Source organism: Chelonia mydas, chromosome 16 (genome assembly GCF_015237465.2).
Source record: "Chelonia mydas isolate rCheMyd1 chromosome 16, rCheMyd1.pri.v2, whole genome shotgun sequence".
Taxonomy (NCBI): domain Eukaryota; kingdom Metazoa; phylum Chordata; order Testudines; family Cheloniidae; genus Chelonia; species Chelonia mydas.
Genome location: NC_057857.1, coordinates 2981910 through 3006678, shown reverse-complemented (window position 1 = coordinate 3006678; position 24769 = coordinate 2981910). Strand labels below are relative to the sequence as shown.

The 24769-nt window shown below is 50.3% G+C and overlaps 1 protein-coding gene across 2 annotated transcripts in view; it reads right to left on the bottom strand.

The window, feature by feature from the left end:
* RGS3 (regulator of G protein signaling 3) overlaps positions 1-24769 on the bottom strand; it is a 249884-nt gene that overhangs the window by 217987 nt on the left and 7128 nt on the right. Inside the window, exon 2 of one of the 2 annotated variants that reach the window (XM_043530151.1) lies at positions 17566-17889. The exons of the other annotated variant lie outside the window; for it this stretch is intronic. Within the exon in view, the coding sequence (XP_043386086.1) occupies positions 17566-17650 (85 nt within the window). The 5' untranslated portion in view covers positions 17651-17889. The remainder of the gene's footprint in view (positions 1-17565; positions 17890-24769) is intronic. 2 annotated transcript variants of the gene reach the window in all.

Here is a 24769-nt window from a genome sequence, read left to right as displayed (position 1 = left end):
AGCTATTCTGAGGGAAAATGGGCCCTTTTCCCACAGAAATGGTCTATAAGGGACTGCTGCAGGCAGAGAGAGAATCTGATCAAAATTATTTGACTATTGGGTAATGTAATCAAAATCACTAAAGGATGTAAGGGGTTTCTATTGGAACTTAAGTTGGCTGCTCCTGGTTGTGTCTAGTTGTACAAGATGTAATCGGGGTACAGTTGTGTAAAAAGAGTAATCACAGTGCAAGAAATGTTAGGAAAAAGAAAATTTTGTGTGGTAAAGGAAAAGGGGAGGAATGATGGGAACACTGAGCCTTGGGGTGGCTCTGGGGGATCAGATTGTTGCTTTGGTGGGTGTGCATGAAAACTCTGTGGGCGTGGGGGAGGCAGTTACACCTTGTGTAAAATTAATTTGGCTAATATAATGTTATGGAGGTTAAACTATATGGAAGGAATTTGCATTTTCCCAGGACGTGTGCAGTGTATATTGGAGAAGGGGTAAAAGAAATGCAAATAAAACATGGTACTTCATTAAAATCCTAATAGGGCTCCAAAAGGAGCCACAATAGGTTGTGCTTTCTTGTTCAGATCTGTGTGTGATTTGGAGCAGAAGATGAAAGTAATCAGAACTCTGGTGGAAGTAAAATGCTTCCCTTTTAAGACAGTGTCTGAGCTGCTAACAGCTTTGGACCCAGAAGCAAGCTAGTAAGCCTCTGTGTAAATGCAAATTACCTAGCTGATGGGCACAAAGGAGCTGCAAATAACGAATACATCTGGTCAGCAAACAAGCTACTAGAAGACTCAGATTATGGCCCTCCAGGAAAGGGAGGTGAAAAAAACAAGTCAAGCCTGAAAATAAGGGGACAGGTTAACCTTAAGGGGTGCGTGTGTGTGTACAGTGCTAAAATCTGAAGCTGTCTCTCAGCTATTACCTGAGAATAAACTTAATGCTTGGTACAGCAGAGAAACTATTGCAAACATGGTTAGTTGCACAAGAGGGGAAACTGAGGCATACCACCTCATGAATTTCATAAATGACCAGTGAGTGGGGTAATTCACTAGCCTGACTATAGAACAAAATAAGGACAGCCTGGAGGTAATTCTTCTGTTTTTCCCGCAATTAGCAAGGAAATTTGTAAAAGAAAGTGGTATTATTATTAAGCAATAATCTGTCCCCACCAGGGGGGTGGAAATTGTTTCTTTTGTTTTTCAGACACTCTACAAGCAAGCTGGCGCCAGCGGGAAAAATAACCCAGAATACCATGGATCCGTGTTTTGTGTTTGTCTATGGTGTTTGTCTTGTTGCTAGCTAGCATTGTTGTGTTTTAATGAACAGAAAATCTCATGACATGGGTGGGGGATGGCTTCAAAAGGCTGACCTTGGGGGGGAAGATGTGTATGGGAATGCAAAATGCTCAACTAGGAGGCCAGCATCTGTGTAATAGCTACCGTGGTACCTGGAAATGGAATGGCAACTAAGGTGGCCCCCACAAGCCCTATGGAAACAATGAGAAGGGGAGGAGCTCACTGGGAATCAATGGAGGGGTGTGTAAAATAGCGTAAATCAATAGAAGATGTTTGGATGTGCCCCTCTCCTATGACTATAGAGGAGCAGGATCAATGGCCTATGCAAGGGGTGGACAATTGGGTGTACTGTGTATAAGGTGTTTTGCTGGGAGTGTACATATTACTGGGGGCACAATTACACCAGCTCATAACCAAACTACACACATCTACACGCTGCTATACGGACTTTGGTGCACAAATGGATCTGTGAATCTTATTGCTGTAAATAAGCCAGTGCCTACTGCCTGATTCCATACCAAGTGGTCAAGCTGGTTTGGAGAATATCCCATTTCTCTGTGAACATTCAATGGACCTAGGATATGGACAAAAGCAAGCAAAACCTGCTGGGGCAGCTTGTTGCAACTGCCAGCAACTGGACACATAAGATCGTGACCCTGTCGAAGGAGGAGAGGCAGTGTTTTGGGGGTGTCTCGGATGTTGGACCATACTGCAGTGGTCAGGACTCGGTGTTGCTGTGGATTTTGTATTGTTAACTGTATTTGTGTTACGTTGCATAGGGAGATAACCTATAAGTAATGTAATAAGCCCTCCAAACCCTGCAGTGTACTAGACAACCTGGACCCAACCTTCTCGGGCCCACTCTAATGGGAAGTCTGGAACACTAATTGGAACAGGTGTGGTATGCCCGTATGAGAGAAGGTGCAGGGCATTATACTACACAAGGGGCAGGGAGACAAATGGAATATCGACACCTTCCACCTTGATGCCTGGCCCTATCAGGAAATGTGTCGCTATATGTCCTATGCTTTTCCAGGGATACTTGGGCAGGAGGACCCCAAAAGAAAAAAAAGGGGTGGAGTGTTAGGATATAGATATTCAGGCCTGTCTGCAAAGGCCTGTACTTTAAGAATTTAGGTGTATTCTTATCACTTGGCTAGTTCTAGAGGTATAAAAGAAAGAATCAGAATCACTGTCTGCTGGTGTAAGGGCCTTCTCTTACTGTGACAGTCTGAGGCCCTGCTCTTAGGCTAAGGCCTGTGGCTAAGCAGCAGAGACAGCCATAAGCTAGGAAGCGACCGGTCACATCCTCACATTCCAAACTAGTCACATTGAAAGAAGGTGCTATTGGGCTGTTAGGCACTATCAGGACAGGATTGTATTCCTATCACCTCCAGAGAAAGGGAAGTGCCTAGAAAATGTAAAAGGAAACTTAGTTTGATAGCATCCTGTCTGGCAAGAACTCACTTCTCAATAGCTGGGATGCGAAATCCTCACTTCTGTATTGTTTTGTCATTATAGTTCCCATTTGGCTATTGTTTGTCTGTATAATCTCCGTCTGGTTCTGTGATTGTTCCTGTCTGCTGTATAATTAATTTTGCTGGGTGTAAACTAATTAAGGTGGTGGGATATAATTGGTTACATAATCATGTTAGGATTGGTTAGTTAAATTTCAGGAAAATGATTGGTTAAGGTATAGCAAAGCAGAACTCACGTTTTACTATATAGTCTGCAGTCAATCAGGAAGTGGGGGGGAATGGGAACAGGGAATGGGGGTGGGGAAATTGGAATCATGTTTAGCTAAGGGCAAAAATGGGAACAGGGAATGGGGGTGGGGAAATTGAAATCATGTTTGGCTAAGGGCAGGAATGGGAACAGGGCCACGGGTAAGGCTCTGTGGTGTCAGAGCTGGGAAGGAGGACACTAAGGAAGGAAACTGGAATCATGCTTGCTGGAAGTTCACCCCAATAAACATTGAATTGTTTGCACCTTTGGACTTCGGGTATTGTTGCTCTCTGTTCATGCGAGAAGGACCAGGGAAGTAAGTGGGTGAAGGAATGAGCCCCCTAACAATGTGCCCCAGGACATTCTGAGCCAATACCTGGATCAGCAATTTTCAGTCACAGGTCTGAGGCCCCCTGGGGTGCTGCAAGCAGGTTTCAGGGGTCCGCCAAGCAAGGCCAGCATTAGACTCACTGGAGCCCTGGACAGAAAGGCGAAGTCCTGAGCAAGTTAGTTTTGCGGGGCCCCAGGCAGTTGCCCTGCTTGCTACCCCCTAACCCTGATCCTGGCTTTTATACAGGGGCGCTGGAACAATTTGTATAGTGGGAGTGCTGAGCGCCATTGAACCGAACTGTAAACCCTGTATGTGATGGAAACCACTTCAGGCCAAGGGTTGTAGAGGCAACCCCCACACCCTTAGTTCCAGCACCTATGCTTTTATATGTGGAAAACCAGTTGTTCTGGCACAGGTGGGCCGTGGAGTTGGAGGTTGGGGGGGGCTCAGAAAGAAAAAGTTTGAGAACCCCTGACCTGGATAACATAATTACTTTTTCGGATAATGCTGAACAACACACCACACATGTCTGTTCCATCTTGAAGAGACGAGGCCAACACGGCATCTGTGCTAAATTAGAAAAATTACTCCTGGGGTATTCTGTGCCAAAAAATTAAAAATTCTGTGCACAATATTTTGAAATTCTGCAGATTTTATTTGTCAGAATAACACTATATAATCAGGCCAGTTTCAATTATTTCGCTAATTTATTTCAAAATACGTCAGCAAGTATGTCTGTAACAATACAGACACATATATAAATTCCCCCAGGAGTACAGAGTTAAAGAAACTCTTACAACAACCCAGTTGCTGCTTCTCTGCCCCCTATCCCCTCCTAGAGCCCAGCCAGGGGGGCAGACACTCACACCACTCTCCCCCCAGAGGCCAGATGTTGGCCCCCTCCCCCCGGTCCAGACACTCACACCCTCTACTCCCCACAGCCCAGCTGCGCCCCCTCCCCAGCCCAGACAGACTCTCCCCTTCTAGACTCTCCCCTTCTAGAGCCCAGGGATCCAGAGGGAGAAACAGCCTGATGCTGGGTCCCAGGCTTACATGGATTTTCCTGCGTGCCGCTGCCTGCTTCCTTTAGAGCGTGCTGGGAACTGCAGCTGCTGGGAACCCTCCAGTTCCCTCCCTCTCCCCCAAGCCTTGTCTTCTATTTGCAAGCCGGGCTCCGTTGGGTCCAGTGGCCCCTAGTGATGGCCAACATCTCTGCAGCCTATTTCTGTGGGCGGGGGAAGGAAATTCTGTGCACCCAACCTTAATTTCTGCAAAATTCTGCATTGCACAGTGGCACAGAATTCCCCCAGGAGTAAAATCTTACAGATGAGTTGAGAAGCTCTAGCACCAACTTGCTTTGGAACAGGGGCTTGCAATTTGTCAGGGAGGTTGCCCTAAAATTGCAGTTTTCACCGGCTCAGTAGAAACTTGCTAGAATTTGGCAGCTAAATTCTCTGAAAATTCTCTCTGCTCTGAGCATGCTCCAGCCCCGCACAGCTCCTATGTATGACTGGTCTCGCATGCACCATCCCCACAGAGGAAGTGAGCGTGCAAATCCCAGAGTTGCAGGGGATGAGCAGGACTTTCCCTGACAGGGACCATTGGGGTCAGCCAGAGGAACAGAGGGAAGGGAGCCTGTGTCTCCAGTGCTTTCAGTGGAGGGGAAGAATGAAGCTGCCAAACTCCAATACAGAGGGGTAAGAAATGACAGGAGAGAGATGCAAGGCAGTGGGACAGGAGCAGGAGCCTGGAGGGAAGGAGAGACGGGGGATTAGGATCTGGGAGGGGGCAGAAGGCAGGAGGGACAGGAATAAGAAAGGGGGAGGGGCAGGAGGCAGGGGAAGGCTGTATTGTAATGCACACGCAGCAGGGGGCAGAGATATGCCTGCTGTAAATCTAGCTTTTCCTATCTTTGGACTGCTTGACTTTGCCCCCTAAAGAGCGTCCTGTGACGGTTGTGCTGAGGTGTAATGTACAGCTCTAGAACGCTGCTGGAACGCCCAGCAGCACCTGCCAGACTCACCCGATGGCCCAGGAGTATATGCAACACTGCCCTGGGTGTTGCTTGGCAGAGCTCTACCTGGGAAGCCCTTGGTTTTCGTAGATTCCAAGGCCAGAAGAGACCATTGTGATCAGCTAGTCTGAATGCCTGTGTAATGCAGGCCAGCGACCTAACCCCAAATAATCCCTGGAGCAGAGCTTTTAGAAAAACATCACGTCTTGATTTCAAAATTGTCAGTGATGGAGAATCCATCACGACCCTTGGTAAATTGATCCAGTGGTTAATTACCCTCCCTGTTAAAAATTTACACCTTATTTCTAGTCAGAATTTGTATAGCTGCAACTTCCAGCCATTGGATCATGTTCATAGAATCATAGAATATCAGGGTTGGAAGGGACCTCAGGAGGTCATCTAGTCCCACCCCCTGCTCAAAGCAGGACCGATCCCCAACTAAATCGTCCCAGCCAGGGCTTTGTCAAGCCTGACCTTAAAAACCTCAAAGGAAGAAAATTCCACCACTTTCCTAGGTAACACATTCCAGTGCTTCACCACCCTCCTAGTGAAATAGTTTTTCCTAATATCCAACCTAAACCTCCCCCACTGCAATTTGAGACCATTATTCCTTGTTCTGTCATCTGCTACCGCTGGGAACAGTCTAGATCCATCCTCTTTGGAACCCCCTTTCAGGTAGTTGAAAGCAGCTATCAAATCCCCACTCATTCTTCTCTTCTGTAGACTAAACAATCCTAGTTCCCTCAGCCTCTCCTCATAAGTCATGTGTTCCAGTCCCCTAATCATTTTTGTTGCCCTCTGTTGGACACACTCCAATTTTTTCATATCCTTCTTGTAGTGTGGGGCCCAAAACTGGACACAGTACTCCAGATGAGGCCTCACCAATGTCAAATAGAGGGGAACGATCACATCCCTCAATCTGCTGGCAATGCCCCCACTTATACAGCCCAAAATGCCATTGGCCTTCTTGGCAACAAGGGCACACCTTGTTAAACCTTTGTCTGCTAGACTGAAGAGCCTGTTATGAAATACTTGTTCCCTATGTAGGTACCTATAGACGGTGATCAAGTCGCCCCTTGACCTTCTCTTTGCTAAGCTCCTCGGGGGCTCCTTGAGTCTATCACTATAAGGCAGGTTTTCTAATCCTTTCATCATTCTCATGGCTCTTCTCTGAACCCTCTCCAATTTATCACCATCCTTGAATTGTGGACACCAGAAGTGTACATGATATTCCAGCAGCGGTTACACCAGTGCCAAATACAGAGGTAAAATGACCTCTCTGCTCCTACTTAAGCATCCCCTCTTTATGCATCCAAGGATTGCATTAGCCCTTTTGACCATGGTGTCACGCTGGGAACTCATGTTCAGGTGATTATTCCACCACAAACCCCAAATCTTTTTCAGAGTCCCTGCTTCCCTGCAGAATGTCCCCATCCTGTCAGTATGGCAGGCATTCCATGTTCCTGGATGGATACATTTACATTTCATAGAATATCAGGGTTGAAAGGGACCTCAGGAGGTCATCTAATCCAACCCTCTGCTCAAAGCAGGACCAATCCCCAATTTTTGCCCCAGATCCCTAAATGGCCCCCTCAAGGATTGAACTCACAACCCTGGGTTTAGCAGGCCAATGCTCAAACCACTGAGCTATCCCTCCCCCTCGCCCCCGTTTGTGCCCAGCTCATCAAGTGATCCAGATCGCTCTGTATCAGTGACCTGTCCTCTTCATTATTTCATTATTTACCACTCCGCCAGCCTTTGTGTCATCTGCAAACTTCACTTTATGTTTTTGTGTATGTCACTGATAAAAATGTTAAATAGCACAGGGTCAAGACCTGATCCCCACAGGACCCCACTAGAAACACACCCGCTCCACGACAGGTCCCTAATTACAACAGCATTGTGAGATCTATCAGTTAGCCAGCTTGTAATGCCCAGGTGGAGGTCTGTGAGACCTGGGGGATGGGGGGCGGGGGGCTCTCAGTTCCTGCAGAGGCAGCCTGCCTGACTCACAGATGGCTCAGTCAAACACCAGGAGGTGCTGTTGTTGCTGCCAGGCTCCGACTGGGGCCTCAAGCAGACAAAGTAGGAACAGGTTGACATCTCTGCAAGGGGACCAAGAGCAGCCCCTAGGATCTGATGGTGATGTGCTCTGTTCCATGCCAGATGTAAAGGCACAGTCCTGACTCCCTGCGGTCATTGCACAGCTACTTACGTGGCCCCCAGCTCCGCAGTCTCTTAGCACCTCACAGTCTTTAAAGTTTGCCGTCTCAGCACTCCTGTCCCCCGTGGCACAGATGGGAACTGAAGCACAGAGAGGCTAAGTGGCTGGCCCAGGGTCACACAGGGAGTCTGTGGCAGATCAGGGACTTGCACCTGTGTGCTGTTGGGCAGGTTAACTGCTCCAAGGCTCAGCTCCCCAGCGGGAGGACAGCAGAGTTCAGTAAAGACTGGGAGGTGCTTAGATACCCAGTGAGGGGGAGGGGGGGGGGCACCCAAGAAGCTCTTCCTGTCCCCAGTGGGAAGATGTAAGTGCCAGAAGCCAGGCCCCTGTATCCCTCGAAGCAGCGTTTCTCCATGCGGCCCACGGAGAGCAATCAGGGGTGCGAGGCATTGACAGGGGGATTACAGCATAAAGCAAAGGTCGTCTGGTTCTGCCCCCCACCCCTGCAGCCGCTCAGCACACACACGAAATATCCTGGGTGTCACCATGGGGAGGGAAGGCTGCACAGTTTGGGACTAAGGGGTTGCCCACCTGGGGAGGGTGAGGCATGGGCCCACGATCCGTGTTACGAACCCCTGGGGTGTCCTCACAGCCCCACGTGCCCCTCACACGGGCTCTGCACTGCACTGATTGCAGCAGGGTGTTCGGGGCCCTCAGCGCCGCTCACTTCACTTTGGACAGAGGAACTCCCACAGACGAAAAGCACCCAGCTCTGGTCCTGCAGCACGCTGCGACGCGACTGCCCCACTCTCCCCCGAGGCTGAAAGCCACTGACCCCAGTGACTGGGCCCTGGATCCACCCCGGGCAGGCCAGGCTCAGCCGAGCAGCCTCTGTGTCCTACTAGGCTTCGAAAGGGGAACGAGGGCAGCCTGTGTTCAGGAGGCAAGGGCGCGCTAGATGCTGGGACAACCAGGAGGGTTTGCCTGCGAGACTCCAATACAGAAAGAACAGGAGGACTTGTGGCACCTCAGAGACGAACCCATTTATTTGAGCAGAAGCTTTTGTGAGCTACAGCTCACTGCATCGGATGCATTATGCTCAAATAAATGGGTTCGTCTCTAAGGTGCCACAAGTCCTCCTGTTCTTTTGGCGAATACAGACTAACACGGCTGCTACTCTGAATCCAATACAGAAGGAAGCCATGGTATCCAAACGCCAGAGCTCAGACACCAGGGACTCCTCCCGCTCTGAGCCACAGGGCTCCTGCTGAGTCCCAGCCCGGCGAGTTGCCTCAGCCGCACCTGAGTCTTCGGCAAGGCAGACAGCTCCAGGCAAAGCAGGGCACCTGGGCTCCGAACAGAGCCTGCCCTTGTGCAGCCAGACAGACCCACCCACCTCAATGGCTGCAGGCCCAGCAGGGCCCAGTCTGGCTGTTACTTTTTCCTAACTCCCTCTGAGGAAGAAACATCCTGCAAGATACTGTGGGGAGAGTCAAGCAACGTGCGTGTGTGCACGCGCCTGTGTATTTGTGCCTGTGTGTGTGCCTGTGTGTGTGTGCCTGTGTGTGCACCTGTGTATGTGTGCCTGTGTGTGTGGGTGCGTGTGTGTGCATGTGCTTGTGCGCCTGTGTGTGCCTCTGTGTGTGTGCCTGTGTGTGTGGGTGCCTGTGTGTATGGGTGCGTGTGTGTGCATGTGCTTGTGCGCCTGTGTATGCCTCTGTGTGGGTGCCTGTGTGTGTGGGTGCGTGTGCATGCACCTGTGTGTGTGCCTGTATGTGTGTGCGTGCACCTGTGTGTGCATCTGTGTGTGCGCATGTGTGCCTGTATGTGTGCCTGTGTGTGTGGGTGCGTGTGCCTGCACCTGTGTGTGCCTCTGTGCCTGTGTATATGCTTCTGTGTGTGTGCCTGTGTGTGTGGGTGCCTGTGTGTGGGTGCCTGTGCATGCACCTGTGTGTGCCTGTGTGTGTGTGCATGCACCTGTGTGTGCATCTGTGCCTGTGTATATGCCCCTGTGTGTGTGTGCGTGCACCTGTGTGTGCCTCTGTGTGTGCGCATGTGTGCCTGTATGTGTGCCTGTGTGTGCCCCTGTGCCTGTGTGTGCGTCTGTGCCTGTCCAGCACCTCGTGCAGTGGGGCCCTGATTCGAACTGGAGCCTGGTGGCCCTGCAAAGAGTCGTGCCCCCTCGTTCAGCCCTGGTCAGGGGCGCAGGCCGAGAGGCGACTCCACAGCAGCCGCTTGGAAGGGGCGTTTCCTGGCAGCAAACTGGCCTTTCCCCAGGAGTTTGATCCCGTTGGGAGCAGGCGCTGGCTCCATCTCAGCGCAGCTGCATTTTCACACGCTAGCCCTAGAAACGGGTTTCGGCTCCAGACCTGGAAAACCAGCAGGCCAACGGCCGCAGAGTAGATGCCAAGTCACCAAGCAAGGGAAAGCATGAGAGACGCTGACCCCAACGGCTGGCTATTGTACCGCCGCTGTAAATCACTGCCTTTGGGGTGAGGAGACAATACACACACTGCCCCGTTATTCTGCACCAGCCCCTGAACAAAGAGCTCAGCTTTGTTTGGACTGGCCTCCCTCCCGCTTCACGCAGCTACGCGGGAGCATGGCGGGGAGGGGCCCAGCCGAGTGACCCGATGGAGCTGCTGGAGGTCCTGACGGACACAAGCACCCTGCAGAACGCGCTGATGACACGTGGAGTGCTCAGCACGATGCTGGGTCCAGGTTTAAAAGGGGCCTCGAACCTCCAGTGTGAGTGGTTAGCTTCCTCTTCATCTCCTGCCAGGGACACAAAGGAAGGGGCAGAAACCCCCAAGCTGGGCACAAGGACTAGGACATACGCCCCTCACAGCAACAGCATAAGAGCAATTCAAGCACGAGGCCAGGCTCCCAATCCAGTCGAGTCATTTTCCTATTTGCCAAGAGCAATTCTGATCTGCCCTGTACCCAGAGCCGAGCTGCTCTACCCAAACATGATGCTGAAAACCAGGAGCCAGCTCTGCTACCTGCCCAGTGAATGGGCAAGGGGGGAGCGAGAAACAGCAGGCCAGACTCAGCACCCAGCCTCTCTCAAGCTCTGACCCCCTCCTCCCAGCCGTCTCCATCCACAAGCTGGAGGGGGGGAAGGGGGAAGGTGAGGGGGACCCTGACAAAGGCATTATTTGTTCTTTAATTGCTGCTTATTTATTTAGAAACTGAGTGGCCTTGGGGCCCAGGCTGTAAATAAATGGCCGCGTGTAAGCAATCACTGGTAACTATTTCAAAAAGGCAGAAATGGCTTCAGGACCTGGGTAAAAATCAGACCCCTGGAGACCACTGGGTTAGTTCTGTTTTTAGAGAAGCCCAGTTTTTAAGCCAATCCCATTTGCCCTCCTTTTCACACTGTACCCAGTCAGATGTGACAACAACAAAGGGTATGGGAAGGCAGAGGGGGTCGTGGGGCATCCTGGGTCCTGTCCCAATGCCCCATGATGCATTGCTTCGCATCCCAGAAATCCCTCTGCTTCCATCCCCATTTGGCACCGTCTTTCAAACGTTTGTGTACTGCGTGCCCTGCCTCCTCGGGCTGCAGGAATGGATCCCGCACTGCTGACCAGGATGCTGCTCACTCTGACCAACACATCACGAGTGGCCGTGGAGTTATTCCTTAAACTACAAAGACAAGAGGAGTGTGACATTGATCTCACCACGCGTAGTAGCTACTACACGAGATTGTTTGTGGCATTCAAGGGGGCGCTGACCACAGTGGAATGCCGCTTTTGGGCTCGGGAAACAAGCACTGAGTGGTGGGATCACATCGTGATGCACGTCTGGGATGACGAGCCGTGGCTGCAGAACTTTCGGATAAGGAAAGCCACATTCATGGGACTGTGTGATGAGCTTGCCCCAGCCCTGCGGCGCAAGGACACGAGATTGAGAGCTGCCTCTCACTGGAGAAACGCATGGTGATTGCACTATGGAAGCTGGCTACTCCAGACTGCTACCAATCGGTCGCTAACCAGTTTGGAGTGGGAAAATCAACCGTTGAACTCATGTTGACGGAACTGTGCAGGGCCATTAATTGCATTCTGCTCAGTAAGCCCCTGACTCTGGCAACATGCATTGTGGATGGCTTTGCAGAAACGGGCTTCCCTAACTGCGGAGGGGCGATAGATGGCACGCACATTCCAATTCTGGCACCAGACCACCTAGCCACCGAGTACATTAATTGCAAGGGGTATTTCTCTATGATTCTCCCGGCGCTTGTGGATCACCGTGGGCGTTTCATGGACATTAACGCAGGCTGATCCGGAAAGGTGCAGGACACACACATCTTTCGAAACACTAGCCTGTTCAGGAAGCTGCAAGCCAGGACTTTCTTCCCAGACCAAAAGATCACCGTAGGGGAAGTTGAAGTGCCCACAGTGATTCTGGGAGACCCTGCCTACCCCTTAATGCCGTGACTTATGAAGCCATACACAGGGCACCTTGCAAGCAGCAAGGAGCGGTTCAACAACAGGCTGAGCAAGTTCAGAATGACTGTGGAGTGTGCTTTTGGCCGTTTAAAGGCCCACTGGCGCTGCCTGTATGGGAGGCTGGACCTGGCCAATGACAATATTCCCATGGTTATAGCCGTGTGCTACACGCTCCATAATATTTGTGAAGGGAAGGGTGAAAGCTTCACTCAGGGCTGAACCGCTGAGGCTCAGTGCTTGGAGGCTGAATTTGAATAGCCAGAGACCAGGGCTATTAGAGGTGTGCAGCGCGGGGCCATAAGGATCAGGGATGCCTTGAAGCAGCAATGTGAAGCTGAAAGCCACTAATATTTGTTGCTATGCTGGGGAGTGCAGTGCTTGTAATGGTAGGAGGTGATTGCGACTGGTGCAGACGAGGCACTATGAAGGTTTAAGAAAACTGCCTGTTGCTTTGCAGGGCTCTGTTTGCTTTCAACCAAAACAATTATTTTATTAAAAAACAACCGGAGGAGAGAGACAAACAAAAAAACACACCAGCACTGTGGGGGGTTGGTGGAAGGGAGGGTCCCAGGAGGAGGTGGGATCCCAGAATAGTTAAAGATTTGTGTATGTCAAGGTATCCTATCCAACCTTCTGCTTTGGAGTACAGTGCAGCGGGTACAGTGCAGGGCTAAACTGCAGAGGGACGGGTGTTGAGTGCAGTGGGTACCGGGAGTCTGCAGGGCTGGTCTGTGATGGGGCAGGAGTGGAATGCAGCAGGTACAGACTGGAGCCAGGAGGTTGATAAGGACGTGTTGGCGGTGTCTGGGGGGGCTCATGGGAAAGAGTTTTGCGACAGCGGCTGCAGGGGAGGGCGGGGGCGGAGCTGCTCGGTTTGCAGTGCTAGTAGTGCCTGGAGCGTGTCCGCTTGGTGCTTCATAACATTTAAGAGCCGCTCTGTGGCTTCGTTCTGGTGCACCTTGGTCTTTTGGTCCCTCTTCTCACTGTCCCGCCACTCCTTCAATTCTTGTTTTTCGGCCATGGAGTGCATCATGACCTCACGCAGAAAGTCCTCTTAGTTCTTCGTGGCCGCTTTCTCATTCTGTGCAGCCGCTCAGCCGGTGATAATAAAGAGGGAGGCTGGGCACCCAAGGTCATATATGTGAAGCCAAAATGCAACATTTTACTGAAGCAGTATTGTTTGCAACACACAGACCGCTGACTCAGTGATTTAAAACACAGTCACTATTCACATACCTGTCACTAACTGGCTGACCTCAGGCAAGCACACAAGAGCCACAAGACCCCCAAAATGGTGGGGCAGGGGACATCAGTGTTCCAGGACCGTACTGTACCCTGGGCACATGGCTCTTGGGGAGAGCCAGCACTGTACGGGGGGCTTTATAGACATTAGTGTCCCCACATTTTCCACCAGCTGTGTTCATTATGGAAGATCTCTCGCTGCTGCAGGTGAGCAGGGAATCAAGAGAGGGTCTTCTCCAAGACTGCGGCTTCCGCCCTGGCCCTTATGCAGCTCACCTGTGTGCAGCAATGGTCCCCTCGCCCCCCAGTGACGGCAGAGTGGCACGGGAAAGTTACCCTTAATGGAGCAAGAAACAAAGCAGCTCTGCCAAAGAACCTGCGGCAGCGGATTGCCCAGTATTTTCATGACAGTTTCGTGGAGATCTCTGAGGCAGATTCCCATGAAGTGAAGGAGTCAATCAAGATCCTGTTCCACCGCTCAGACTAGGCATGTGGTGGTACGTGCATCATACAGACACAAGCCTGCTTTCTGCAACCCTCCTGCCCCCAACAACTCGCTTCAGCGATTCCCAAAATCAAAGCCACTTACCAAGGGCCTCCTCTCCTGTTTGCGCTTTGCCAAGCTCAGACAGCTGTGCCTGGCTAGCCTCCTCCGGCGTAGAGGAGAGCTCCTGGCTGCATGCACCTCTGCCCTCCGAGTCATCTTCTGCCTCTGGGTCCCCCTCCCCTCTCCCCTTCCCGTCCAAGATTTCCTCCTCCTGGCTCGGTCCACTCTCGACTGGCACACGAGTCAATGAAGTATCCACAGGGGCCTTCGCAGTGGAGGTGGGCTCGCCACCAAGCATCATATCCAGCTCTTTGTAGAACCGGCAGCTCGTGGGCGCAGCACCGCAGCGGCCGTTTGTCTCTCGCGCCTTGTGGTAGGCGTTCCGCAGCTCCTTCACTTTGACCCGCACTGCAGTGTGTCCCGGTCATGGCCCCTTCCTGTCATGCATCGTGAAATCTGCCCATAGGTATCATAATTCCTACGGCTGGAGCGCAGCTGGGACTAGACAGCCTCCTCTCCCCAAATGCCGATGAGGTCCAGCAGCTTGGCACTGCTCCAAGTGGGGGATCGCCTGGTGCGTGGAGCAGGCCTGGCCGCCTGGAAAGATGCGCTGAGACCACTGCACGCGTCACTGAGCACACAGGAAGGGGACTTTCAAAATTCCCAAGGAATGTCCGGGGTGGGCCTGACCGTTGGTCACCTGAGGGCAGGGCAGTGGAGTTCAAACCGATGACCAGGGAGGCGAGAACAGGCATTGTGGGACACCTCCCAGAGGCCAATCGCAGCGCTGTCATCGACCAGGGTGTCTACACTGGCCCCGCGGCACCGTACCCCCGGGCGCAGGAAGCTCGACGCCGCTACACAAATAACCCTGAGGATTTCTCTAAGATTTAACTGCCTCTCCAGTCAACTGAGCCAATTTGTAATAGCGCCGCCTGAGAGATGCAGCACTGATTGCTATCAGTCATGCCCCAGGTAGTTTTGGACACAGAAGATCTGTTGGCCATTCGTGCTGTTGGTCCCCGAATTTATATTTTTTCCACAGTCAGCAACAGCATTCAGAGGAGAGGGCTCAGGCCTCTGGAACCAGGGCCGTCAGAGCAGGAATTCAATGAACTTCAGGTGTGTGTGAAGAGGTGTCCTGGGATAGGGGCTGGCCAGATCACAGCTCTGCTCGGGAAAAGGATCCTCTGCAAACCCTGAGGGTCTAGCTGTGCTGGTTCAGACTGGCTGGGCACACCTGGCTGAGTACACACACACCTCGCTGGCACACACACACCTGTCTGGGTACATGCACACCTGGCTGGGCACACGCACACCTGGCTGGGCACACGCACTGAACTGCCAGGGCTGGTCACAGTGGACGAGAGCTAGCAATTAGGAGATGCTGTATCGACTAGAGGGGCCCCATCACACTATTCTGTAGTCAGGGGCGGTGAGTTATATGGACCTGTGGTGCACGTGCTCCAGGAATATTCAGGGACCAGAGGCCCAGATCCACCAATGTTCAGGTCCGGGTTTCTCCCTCGGCCCTACCTGCTGTCCCCACGTGCCTCCCCCGGCATGTTCCCCAGCCCGCCTGCTGCCCCCAGGCGATTTAAAAGGGCCTGGGGGCTCCCAGCCACCCCTGCCACCCCCAGCAGCACAGCAGGGCTAAGGCGACTTCCTGCCCGGCCTCACTCCGCACCACTCCTGGAAGCGGCCGGAATGGCCCTACCGCCCCGGGGGGTGGCTCTGTGCATTGCCCCAACCCAAGCGCCGACTCCGCAGCTCACATTGGCTGGGAACTGCTGTCAATGGGAGCTGCGGGGGTGATGCCTGCAGGCAGCGGTGCACGGAGACCCCTTTCCCCCCCCCACCTGGAAGCCACTGCCAGAGGGGTGTGCGGGTCGCTTTTGGGAGCTGCCCAAGGGTAAGCGCTGCACCCGTCACCCTCTCCGACACCCTAACCCCCTGCCCCAGCCCAGAGCCCACACCCTGCACCCAAACGCCCTCCCAGAGCCTTAGGCAGGTGTATGTGTGTGTGGAAGGGTGGGACTTGGACCCGTTCTGGGCACCACCAAAAATTATACAAACTTGCCGCTCCTGTCTGTAGTCAGACGTACAGAGCCTCTCTTCCCAGCAGGGAGCCTTTCTCCAGAGCTTTGAATCTCCAGAATACATGCACTCATAGCCAGCAATACAAGCAGCTGGGAAGCTGAGACCACTGCCGGTCATGTTGCCCTGTATCCTCACTGGTTCGTGTACTCCGCTCTCTGGCTGGTTGTGTTCACCTGTCTTTGTTGTCGGTGTTGTTGTTTGTTTGTTTGTTTTGTTTAAGACGTAGATTGTGAACTCTGTGGAGCAGGGGATATCTCTGTGCTCTGTGTCGGTGCAGCGCCCGACAGCCTGGCAGGCGCCACCCACACAGAACGAGGCCACGAGCCACAAGAGGCAGCGATTCTCTATCCCTCAGAGATGGGGGTGGGTGTGACAGGCACCCCTCAGATACCAGCATGGTCACCTGGCCAAATTCCAATGGCCTCTTCCCAACCCCTGAGGTGCTAGAGCTGTTTAAAACCAAGTCATAGAATCATAGAATATCAGGGTTGGAAGGGACCTCAGGAGGTCATCTAGTCCAACCCCCTGCTCAAACCAGGACCAATCCCCAATCAAATCATCCCAGCCAGGGCTTTGTCAAGCCTGACCTTAAAAACTTCTAAGGAAGGAGATTCTACCACCTCCCTAGGTAACGCATTCCAGTGTTTCACCACCCTCCTAGTGAAAAAGTTTTTCCTAATATCCAACCTAAACCTCCCCCACTGCAACTTGAGACCATTACTCCTTGTCCTGTCCTCTTCTACCACTGAGAATAGTCTAGAACCATCCTCTCTGGAACCACCTCTCAGGTAGTTGAAAGCAACTATCAAATCCCCCCTCATTCTTCTCTTCTGTAGACTAAACAATCCCAGTTCCCTCAGCCTCTCCTCATAAGTCATGTGTTCCAGTCCCCTAATCATTTTTGTTGCCCTTCGCTGGACTCTCTCCAATTTATCCACATCCTTCTTGTAGTGTGGGGCCCAAAACTGGACACAGTACTCCAGATGAGGCCTCACCAATGTTGAATAGAGGGGAACGATCACGTCCCTCGATCTGCTCGCTATGCCCCTACTTATATATCCCAAAATGCCATTGGCCTTCTTGGCAACAAGGGTACACTGCTGACTCATATCCAGCTTCTCATCCACTGTAACCCCTAGGTCCTTTTCCGCAGAACTGCTGCCGAGCCATTCGGTCCCTAGTCTGTAGCTGTGCATTGGATTCTTCCATCCTAAGTGCAGGACCCTGCACTTATCCTTATTGAATCTCATCAGATTTCTTTTGGCCCAATCCTCCAATTTGTCTAGGTCCCTCTGTATCCTATCCCTGCCCTCCAGTGTATCTACCACTCCTCCCAGTTTAGTATCATCTGCAAATTTGCTGAGAGTGCAATCCACACCATCCTCCAGATCATTTATGAAGATATTGAACAAAACCGGCCCCAGGACCGACCCCTGGGGCACTCCACTTGATACCGGCTGCCAACTAGACATGGAGCCATTGATCACTACCCATTGAGCCCAACAATCTAGCCAACTTTCTACCCACCTTATAGTGCATTCATCCAGCCCATACTTCTTTAACTTGCTGACAAGAATACTGTGGGAGACCGTGTCAAAAGCTTTGCTAAAGTCAAGAAACAATACATCCACTGCTTTCCCTTCATCCACAGAACCAGTCATCTCATCATAGAAGGCGATTAGATTAGTCAGGCATGACCTACCCTTGGTGAATCCATGCTGACTGTTCCTGATCACTTTCCTCTCCTCTAAGTGCTTCAGGATTGATTCCTTGAGGACCTGCTCCATGATTTTTCCAGGGACTGAGGTGAGGCTGACTGGCCTGTAGTTCCCAGGATCCTTTTTAAAGATTAAAGTCTTTAAAGTCAGACTAAAGGTTTGTATCCAGCCAGCACACCGTCTCAAGGCTGGCCAAACCCGTTGGAGTGACCACACTGTCCGAAAGCATTCAGCTCGAGGCAGTCCCCAGACAGCATGCGTTTTAGCTCAGCAGGTTAACGCTTGTCTGAGTTATCAGCAACTGAAAACTGAAAACAGGAGGTTAGAATGGGAAGTGTCAGGCAGCCTCACTGACCCTGCTCCTCCGGCCATTCCAGCTGTCTGATGGGTTGTGTGAATGAGCTGGAGGGGTCAAGTCCCTTTCTTAGGGTCAGGTATCCCAGGACAAGGCAGAGTCCACACCCTCCCTGGCATCTCGGCAGGGAGGCCAGAGACTGGGGCTGAGATCCTGGCCCCATTGAAGTTCATGGGAAGGTTGCCACTGACTTCAATAAGGCCGTAGACACTGAAGTACTTTCTCCTCAGCCAGACAGGATTGGGTACATCAGTGGGGAGGAGTCTGCATTGCTACCGTAATATAGTGAGGTAAGAGTTTCAGTCTCCAGCGCTCTGAGTAAGGCACCCTTCAGATATTAGTCACACTTCACCTTAGCACTTCCGGAACAAAGGGCAGCAGCTAAAGCTGAGGGCTGCCAGACTGCTGTGTGCACTGGCTGATTTCACTCTTGTCTTAGCCCAGGGGTGTTGATGGCTCCAATTTTGCCATCAGCAGCATTGACATGTTTCATTACCATTCTCAAGAAACCCCACGGGTTCACACCAAGCATCACACTGCAACTAACCAGCATTCAATAGTGCATCTAGGAACAGCTGTATCCCTCCTGCCCCAGCCCCGACAACAAGCTTGGAGGTCTCAGCATATTGTCTTCCACGCACACTTGTCCAGTTTGCTAGCAAAATTATCAATGGACAATGTGATGTGGCTCAGCCTATAGGGAACGTAAGCCCTGAGCTGCGCAGTTAGGTTGGGGAGGGCTGAGCTGGCATAAGGTCTGCATGAAACTCTTCTGGGCTCTGGAATTCCACCAACTGAGGGCAAAGCTGCCATCCCGAGAGCGCTTAGCCAGACAGCCACATGCCCCAGACAGCTTTGCAGCACGGTGGGGTCCAGAATGTCCCTTCTTTGCCCTGGCTCTGTCAAATCTGCATTATTTGGTCTCCCGCTTGGGTGAGTCAGCGGCTCCTCCCAGTCAGAGCAATTTACACCCAAAGAGAAGACGATGTTTGCCTCACATGCCGCTGCCAGTGCCCTAGAAACTCCTCGGTCTCAGACAGAGCCTCCTCACTCCGTTTTTTACTGCAAAACTTTTTTTAAGAGGAAAAAGAAAGGAAGAACAGGACAGTCACAAAAGGGCACTGGCTCTTAAAGCAGCCTGCCTAGCAGCTTTCGAAGGGGGGATCATGTCAGAAGGGGGCCCAGCCCGACCAACCCAATAAATAACAAGTCAGGAAATAGTTGCTGTGGAGACGCCAAGGAAACGAAAATCACGTCATCTAGGTCCTAAGCACCCTCAGCTCAGTGGGAATCATGAGATCAGGCTCAAGTATCTCCAGTTCCGTTCCCAGGAACCAAGGGATCCCAAATCATCAGCCCTTTCCTAAACTCTGTCTGTCAGCACCTGGCAGGATCGGGCCCATGCAACCAGACAGCACAAAATGTCGGGGAAGAAACCTGAAACCGTATTGTGTTGGGTCCAGTCGTACATGGCGCTAAGCCTCTTCCAGGCCCCTTGCAGTGGGAACTGGAGACACCTCCCCTTTGCACCCCCTTGCCCCAAACACCATTAATTTTGAAATCTATGGAACCATCGCGGCACCTGCTTAGTAATAATTAACAGGAATCCAGTCAGAGGCATCGATGCAGCAAACCAGCTCCATACTGTTCAGTTCTAGCAGCCCTGTGCTGGGTATTTTCCATCAGCAACAAAGAGGTTTCCTAACACATGGAGAACAGCCAGAAGGGAGAAGCCTAGTCATGGCATTAACTAGGACAGCCTGCCCAGCTCTTGTCAACGTGAACTTCAGCACTGAAAACCACCCAGACTAACTAGCGAAATCTAACCAGAGCACTTTCCACTTCCCTGCTTGATCTCTCTAGCATGACATCTGCCCTGCAGTTCTGAACCAGGAATGTTATGCCTTAGCACAGGCCCCACAAGGCAATGCAGAGAAAGAGAAGAAAAATGGCATGAACACTTTCAGCACTAGGAGTTTGCAATCATTTCCCGATTTAGCTGCCCAGAGCCTTTGACCAAGGCAGCCCCTCTGGAGTCCCTCTGCTTCCAATTCCAGAGGCAGGAAAGCCACCGTGGGGTGAGGAGCGGTTAAGTGTGGGGAGGGGACAAGTGTGTCTCTCTCTGTTCCTGTCCCAGGAGATTCCATTTGGATAATTCAATCCCCTGGGCACTGAAATTAACCTTCACTTTGCATTAACTTCCACAGTGACCCGTACATTCCACTCTCACAGTGCGGGTTAATGAGTTTCCTTTCAGATTTATTCAGAAGTGTTTATTTACAGAGTTTGCATGGTAATTCGGCAGTTCCCCAGCAGTAGGTAATTCCTTGCTTTGGTTGGAATATGTATATCTAACCACAACTGACTTAGGGTGGTTTCATAGAATCACAGAATATCAGGGTTGGAAGGGACCTCAGATGGCCATCCAGTCCAACCCCCTGCTCAAAGCAGGACCAATCCCCAATTTTTGCCCCAGATCCCTAAATGGCCCCCTCAAGGATTGAACTCACAACTCTGGGTTTAGCAGGCCAATGCTCAAAACACTGAGCTATCGCTCCCCCCTTAAGTTTTGTTTCACTGGAACACTCACAATCTCAGTAGCTTTACAGTGCCTCATTTGAAGGCCTTATTTTTAAAGCTTCCTGCTCTGGTGACGAACAGTTTTGCTGTAAATTTCAGTTCCAGATTGAAACCATTTCCCCTTTCCTCTCTGTTTTATGCCTAAATTATTTGTTATAACATCTCTGTTAGGGTGGGGGGCAACTCAGGTATTCTTAGGCCATGTTTACATTACCATTTGTGTCAGTAAAACTCGTGTCGCTCAAGGACGTGAAAGAAACACCCCACGAGGGACGTGGGTTTTGCCAGCATAAATGGTAGTGTGCACAGCACTGTATTGGTAGGAGAGCGTCTCCTGCTGACATAGCTAGCTGCTCATTGAGGTAGTTTTATGTCAACCAGAGCACTCTCTCTCCCTTTGGCATAGAGTGGCTAAATGAGCAATCTTACAGCCGCACGGCTGTGCGCCTGTAAGCTCACTAGCGTAGATGTGGCCAGTGACTCTGAAGAAACAGTCAGAGACATGTCCAAAATCACATAGCAAATCAGCATTTTCTAGTGTCTGATTCCTAGTCCTGTGCTCAGACTGCTAGGCAGTTTTTCAGATGTTTTCGGTTTGACAACTTTGCAGCCTCATGGAATACATTTTCTCTGTGTTCCTAATTCCCATGGCTGACATGATTTCCTATAATACTGGAATAATCCAATATTTCCTATAATCCTGCAGCAACATTTGCACAGATCCTGTGTCCCCATGGAGCCCCCTTGCAGTTGTAGGATTGGGGCCTTTGAACCATACCCTCTTGACTCAAAAGTTCCTCCATGTGCAAGGATACTACAGGCTAAAATAAGCTTTTGAAGTTTGCCATGATTAGAAACAAAATCTGGCTACATTAATTGATCGATTGAGTGAAGAATCCATCTGATGTTCCAACAGAAAAGGGATTTCTAGCTGCAGAGAGGGTCCTTGGTTCTTCTGTAAGGGAAGAAAGAACTTTCCAGAATGACTGAATTATGCCAACTATGCTAGATTCACAAAAACTGCTGCAGTCACAGCAGGACACCATGCCCAAAGCTGGGCTAGATGCAAAACCATCTGCTCTCCTTCAGTGTATATACAGAGAACGTATCAGGTCCCCAAATCCCCACTCACAGTTCAAACACTGCAGGGAATCGAATATGCCAACAAGAGCAATAGAACTAGATAGTGCAAAACGCCATTACAGCACTGTCGAGTTTGAAGAAACCAAATGAGGGGCTTGGCTGGCAGAGTGGATTGGCTGATCTCTAGGTCAAACCTGTCCATCAATGGCACCCCAAATTATCCCTAGGGTGTCCATCGGTCAATGCTGAATGGTTTGTTAGCATCAGTTAGTTTCCTGATGGGGCTACATCCCAACGGGTGTGTCTGTCTACACAGCGGCCGGGAGGTGTGATCCCCGGCACAGGTGGACAAACACCACCAGCACCTAGAAATAGCAGTGTGGCCGCAGCAGCCAGGCAGCTGCTCAGGCTAGCTGCCTGCACATGTACTCCGGGGGCCTGGTGGGACCGTATTTGGGTGGCTAGCCTGAGTCACCACACGTGCCACCGCAGCCACGCTGCAATTTTAGGCACTAGCCTCGGCAGGGCTACAATGTCTACATAGACCAGAGCTGAGAATCATACCTCCCGGAGGCTGTGGGGACACACCCAAAGCTACTGTCCCAGCTGGCACTGGTTAGCCTCTCCCTAGCAGTCTCAGCAGCAAGGCCCAGGCATGAACGAGCCACAGGAGATCAGGCTCCTGTCCCACCCCTTAGGGGATCCCCCAGGCCGAAGGGAGGCAGGTGGGGGAGTTGGGAAGAGGCCACACATGGCAATCCCCTGAACTAGCTGGCCGATGGCTAGAGAGGGGACGTGCAACTTGGCCGAAGCCTCTGTGCTTTCAGTCTAAAGTCCCACATGCCGCATCTCACACAGCAACTCGTTCATAGATTCCACCGTGATCATCTGGTCTGACCTCCTATGTAACACAGACCAGAGAACTGCCCCCAAATAATTCCTACAGCAGATCACTCAGAAAAACATCCCGTCTTGATTTCAAAATTGCCAGTGATGGAGAATCCACCACGACCCTTGGTGAGTTGTTCCAGTGGTTAATTACTGTCACTGTTAAAAATGTCTGCCTTATTTCCAGTCAGAATTTCTCTAACTTTAACATCCAGCCCTGGGACTGTGTTAGACCTTTCTCTGCTAGACTGAGGAGCCCAGTATGAAATCTTTGTTCCCCATATAGATGCTCACAGAGGCTTCGGCCGAGTTGCACATCCCCACAGACTGGGATCAAGTCACCCTGTAGCCTTCTCTTTGTTAAGCTCAATAGATTGACTCCTGGAGCTCAATCACTCTAAGGCAGGTTTTCTAACTCTTTCATCATTCCCAGGGCTCTTCTCTGAGCCCTCTCCAATGTATCCCCATCCTTCTGGAATTGTGCATGCCAGACTGGACCCAGGATCCCAGCAGTGGTCACACCTGTGCCAAACACAGAGATAAAACAACTAGGGCTGTTGATTAATCGCAATTAACTCACGCGATTGATTCAAAAAAATAAATCGTGATTAATCGCAGTTTTAATCACACTATTAAACAATAGAATCCCAATTGAAGTTTATTAAATATTTTGGGATGTTTTTCTACATTTTAAAAGATATTGACTTCAGTTACAACACAGAATACAAAGTGTCCAGTGCTCACTTTATATTATTATTTTTATTACAAATATTTGCACTGTAAAAATGATAAACAAAAGAAATAGCATTTTTCAATTCACCTCATACAAGTACTGTAGTGCAATCTCTTTGTCGTGAAAGTGCAACTTACAAATGTAAATTTTGTTTTGTTACATAACTGCACTCAAAAACAAAACAATGTAAAACTTCAGAGCCTACAAGTCCACTCAATCCTACTTCTTGTTCAGCCAATCGCTAAGACAAACAAGTGTGTTTACAATTACAGGAGATAATTCTGCCTATTTTTTATTTACAATGTCACCTGAAAGTGAGAACAGGCATTTGCATGGCACTGTTGTAGCCAGCGTCACAAGATATTTACTTGCCAGATCTGCTAAACACTCATGTGCACCTTCATGCTTCAGCCACCATTCCAGAAGACGTTTCCATGCTGACAATGCTCATTAAAAAAATAATGCATTCATTAAATTTGTGACTGAACTCCTTGGGGGGGGAGAATTGTATGTCTCCGGCTCTGTTTTACCATTCTGCCATATATTTCATGTTATAGCAGTCTCAGACGCTGACCCAGCACATGTTGTTCCTTTTAAGAACACTTTCACTGCAGATTTGACAAAATGCAAAGAAGGTACCAATGTGATATTTCTAAAGATAGCAACAGCACCTGACCCAAGGTTTAAGAATCTGAAGTGCCTTCCAAAATCTGAGAGGGACGAGATATGGAGCACGCCTGCAGATGTCTTAAAAGAGCAACACTCCGATGCGGAAACTACACAACCTGAACCACTAAAAAGAAAATCAGCCTTCTGCTGGTGGCATCTGACTCAGATGATGAAAATGAACATGCATTAGTCTGCACTGTTTTGAATGAGCAGAACCCATCATCAGCATTGGATACATGTCCTCTGGAATGGTGGTTGAAGCATGAAGCGACATATGAATCTTTAGCACATCTGGAATGTAAATATCTTGCAACGCCGGCTACAACAGTGCCATGCAAACACCTTTTCTCACTTTCAGGTGACACTGTAAATAAGAAGCGGGCAGCATTATCTCCCACAAATGTAAACAAATTTGTTTGTCTGAGTGACTGGCTAAACAAGAAATAGGACTGAGTGGACTTGTAGGCTCTAAAGTTTTACATTGTTTTATTTTTGAATGCAGTTTTTTTTTGTACATAATTTTACATTTGTAAGTTCAACTTTCATGACAAAGAGATTGCACTACAGTACTTGTATTAGGTGAATTGAAAAATACTATTTCTTTTGTTTTTTTACTGTGCAAATATTTGTAATCAAAAATAAATCTGAAGTACATTTTGTATTCTGTGTTGTAACTGAAATCAGTATATTTGAAAATGTAGAAAACTTCCAAAAATATTTAAATAAATGGTATTCTATTATGGTTTAACAGTGCGATTAATTGCTTGACAGCCCTAAAACAACGTTTCTCCTCCCACTCGAGATTCCCCTGTTTATGCATCCAAGGATCCTGTTTGCTCTTTTGGCCACATCATTGCACTGGGAGCTCATGTGCAGCTGA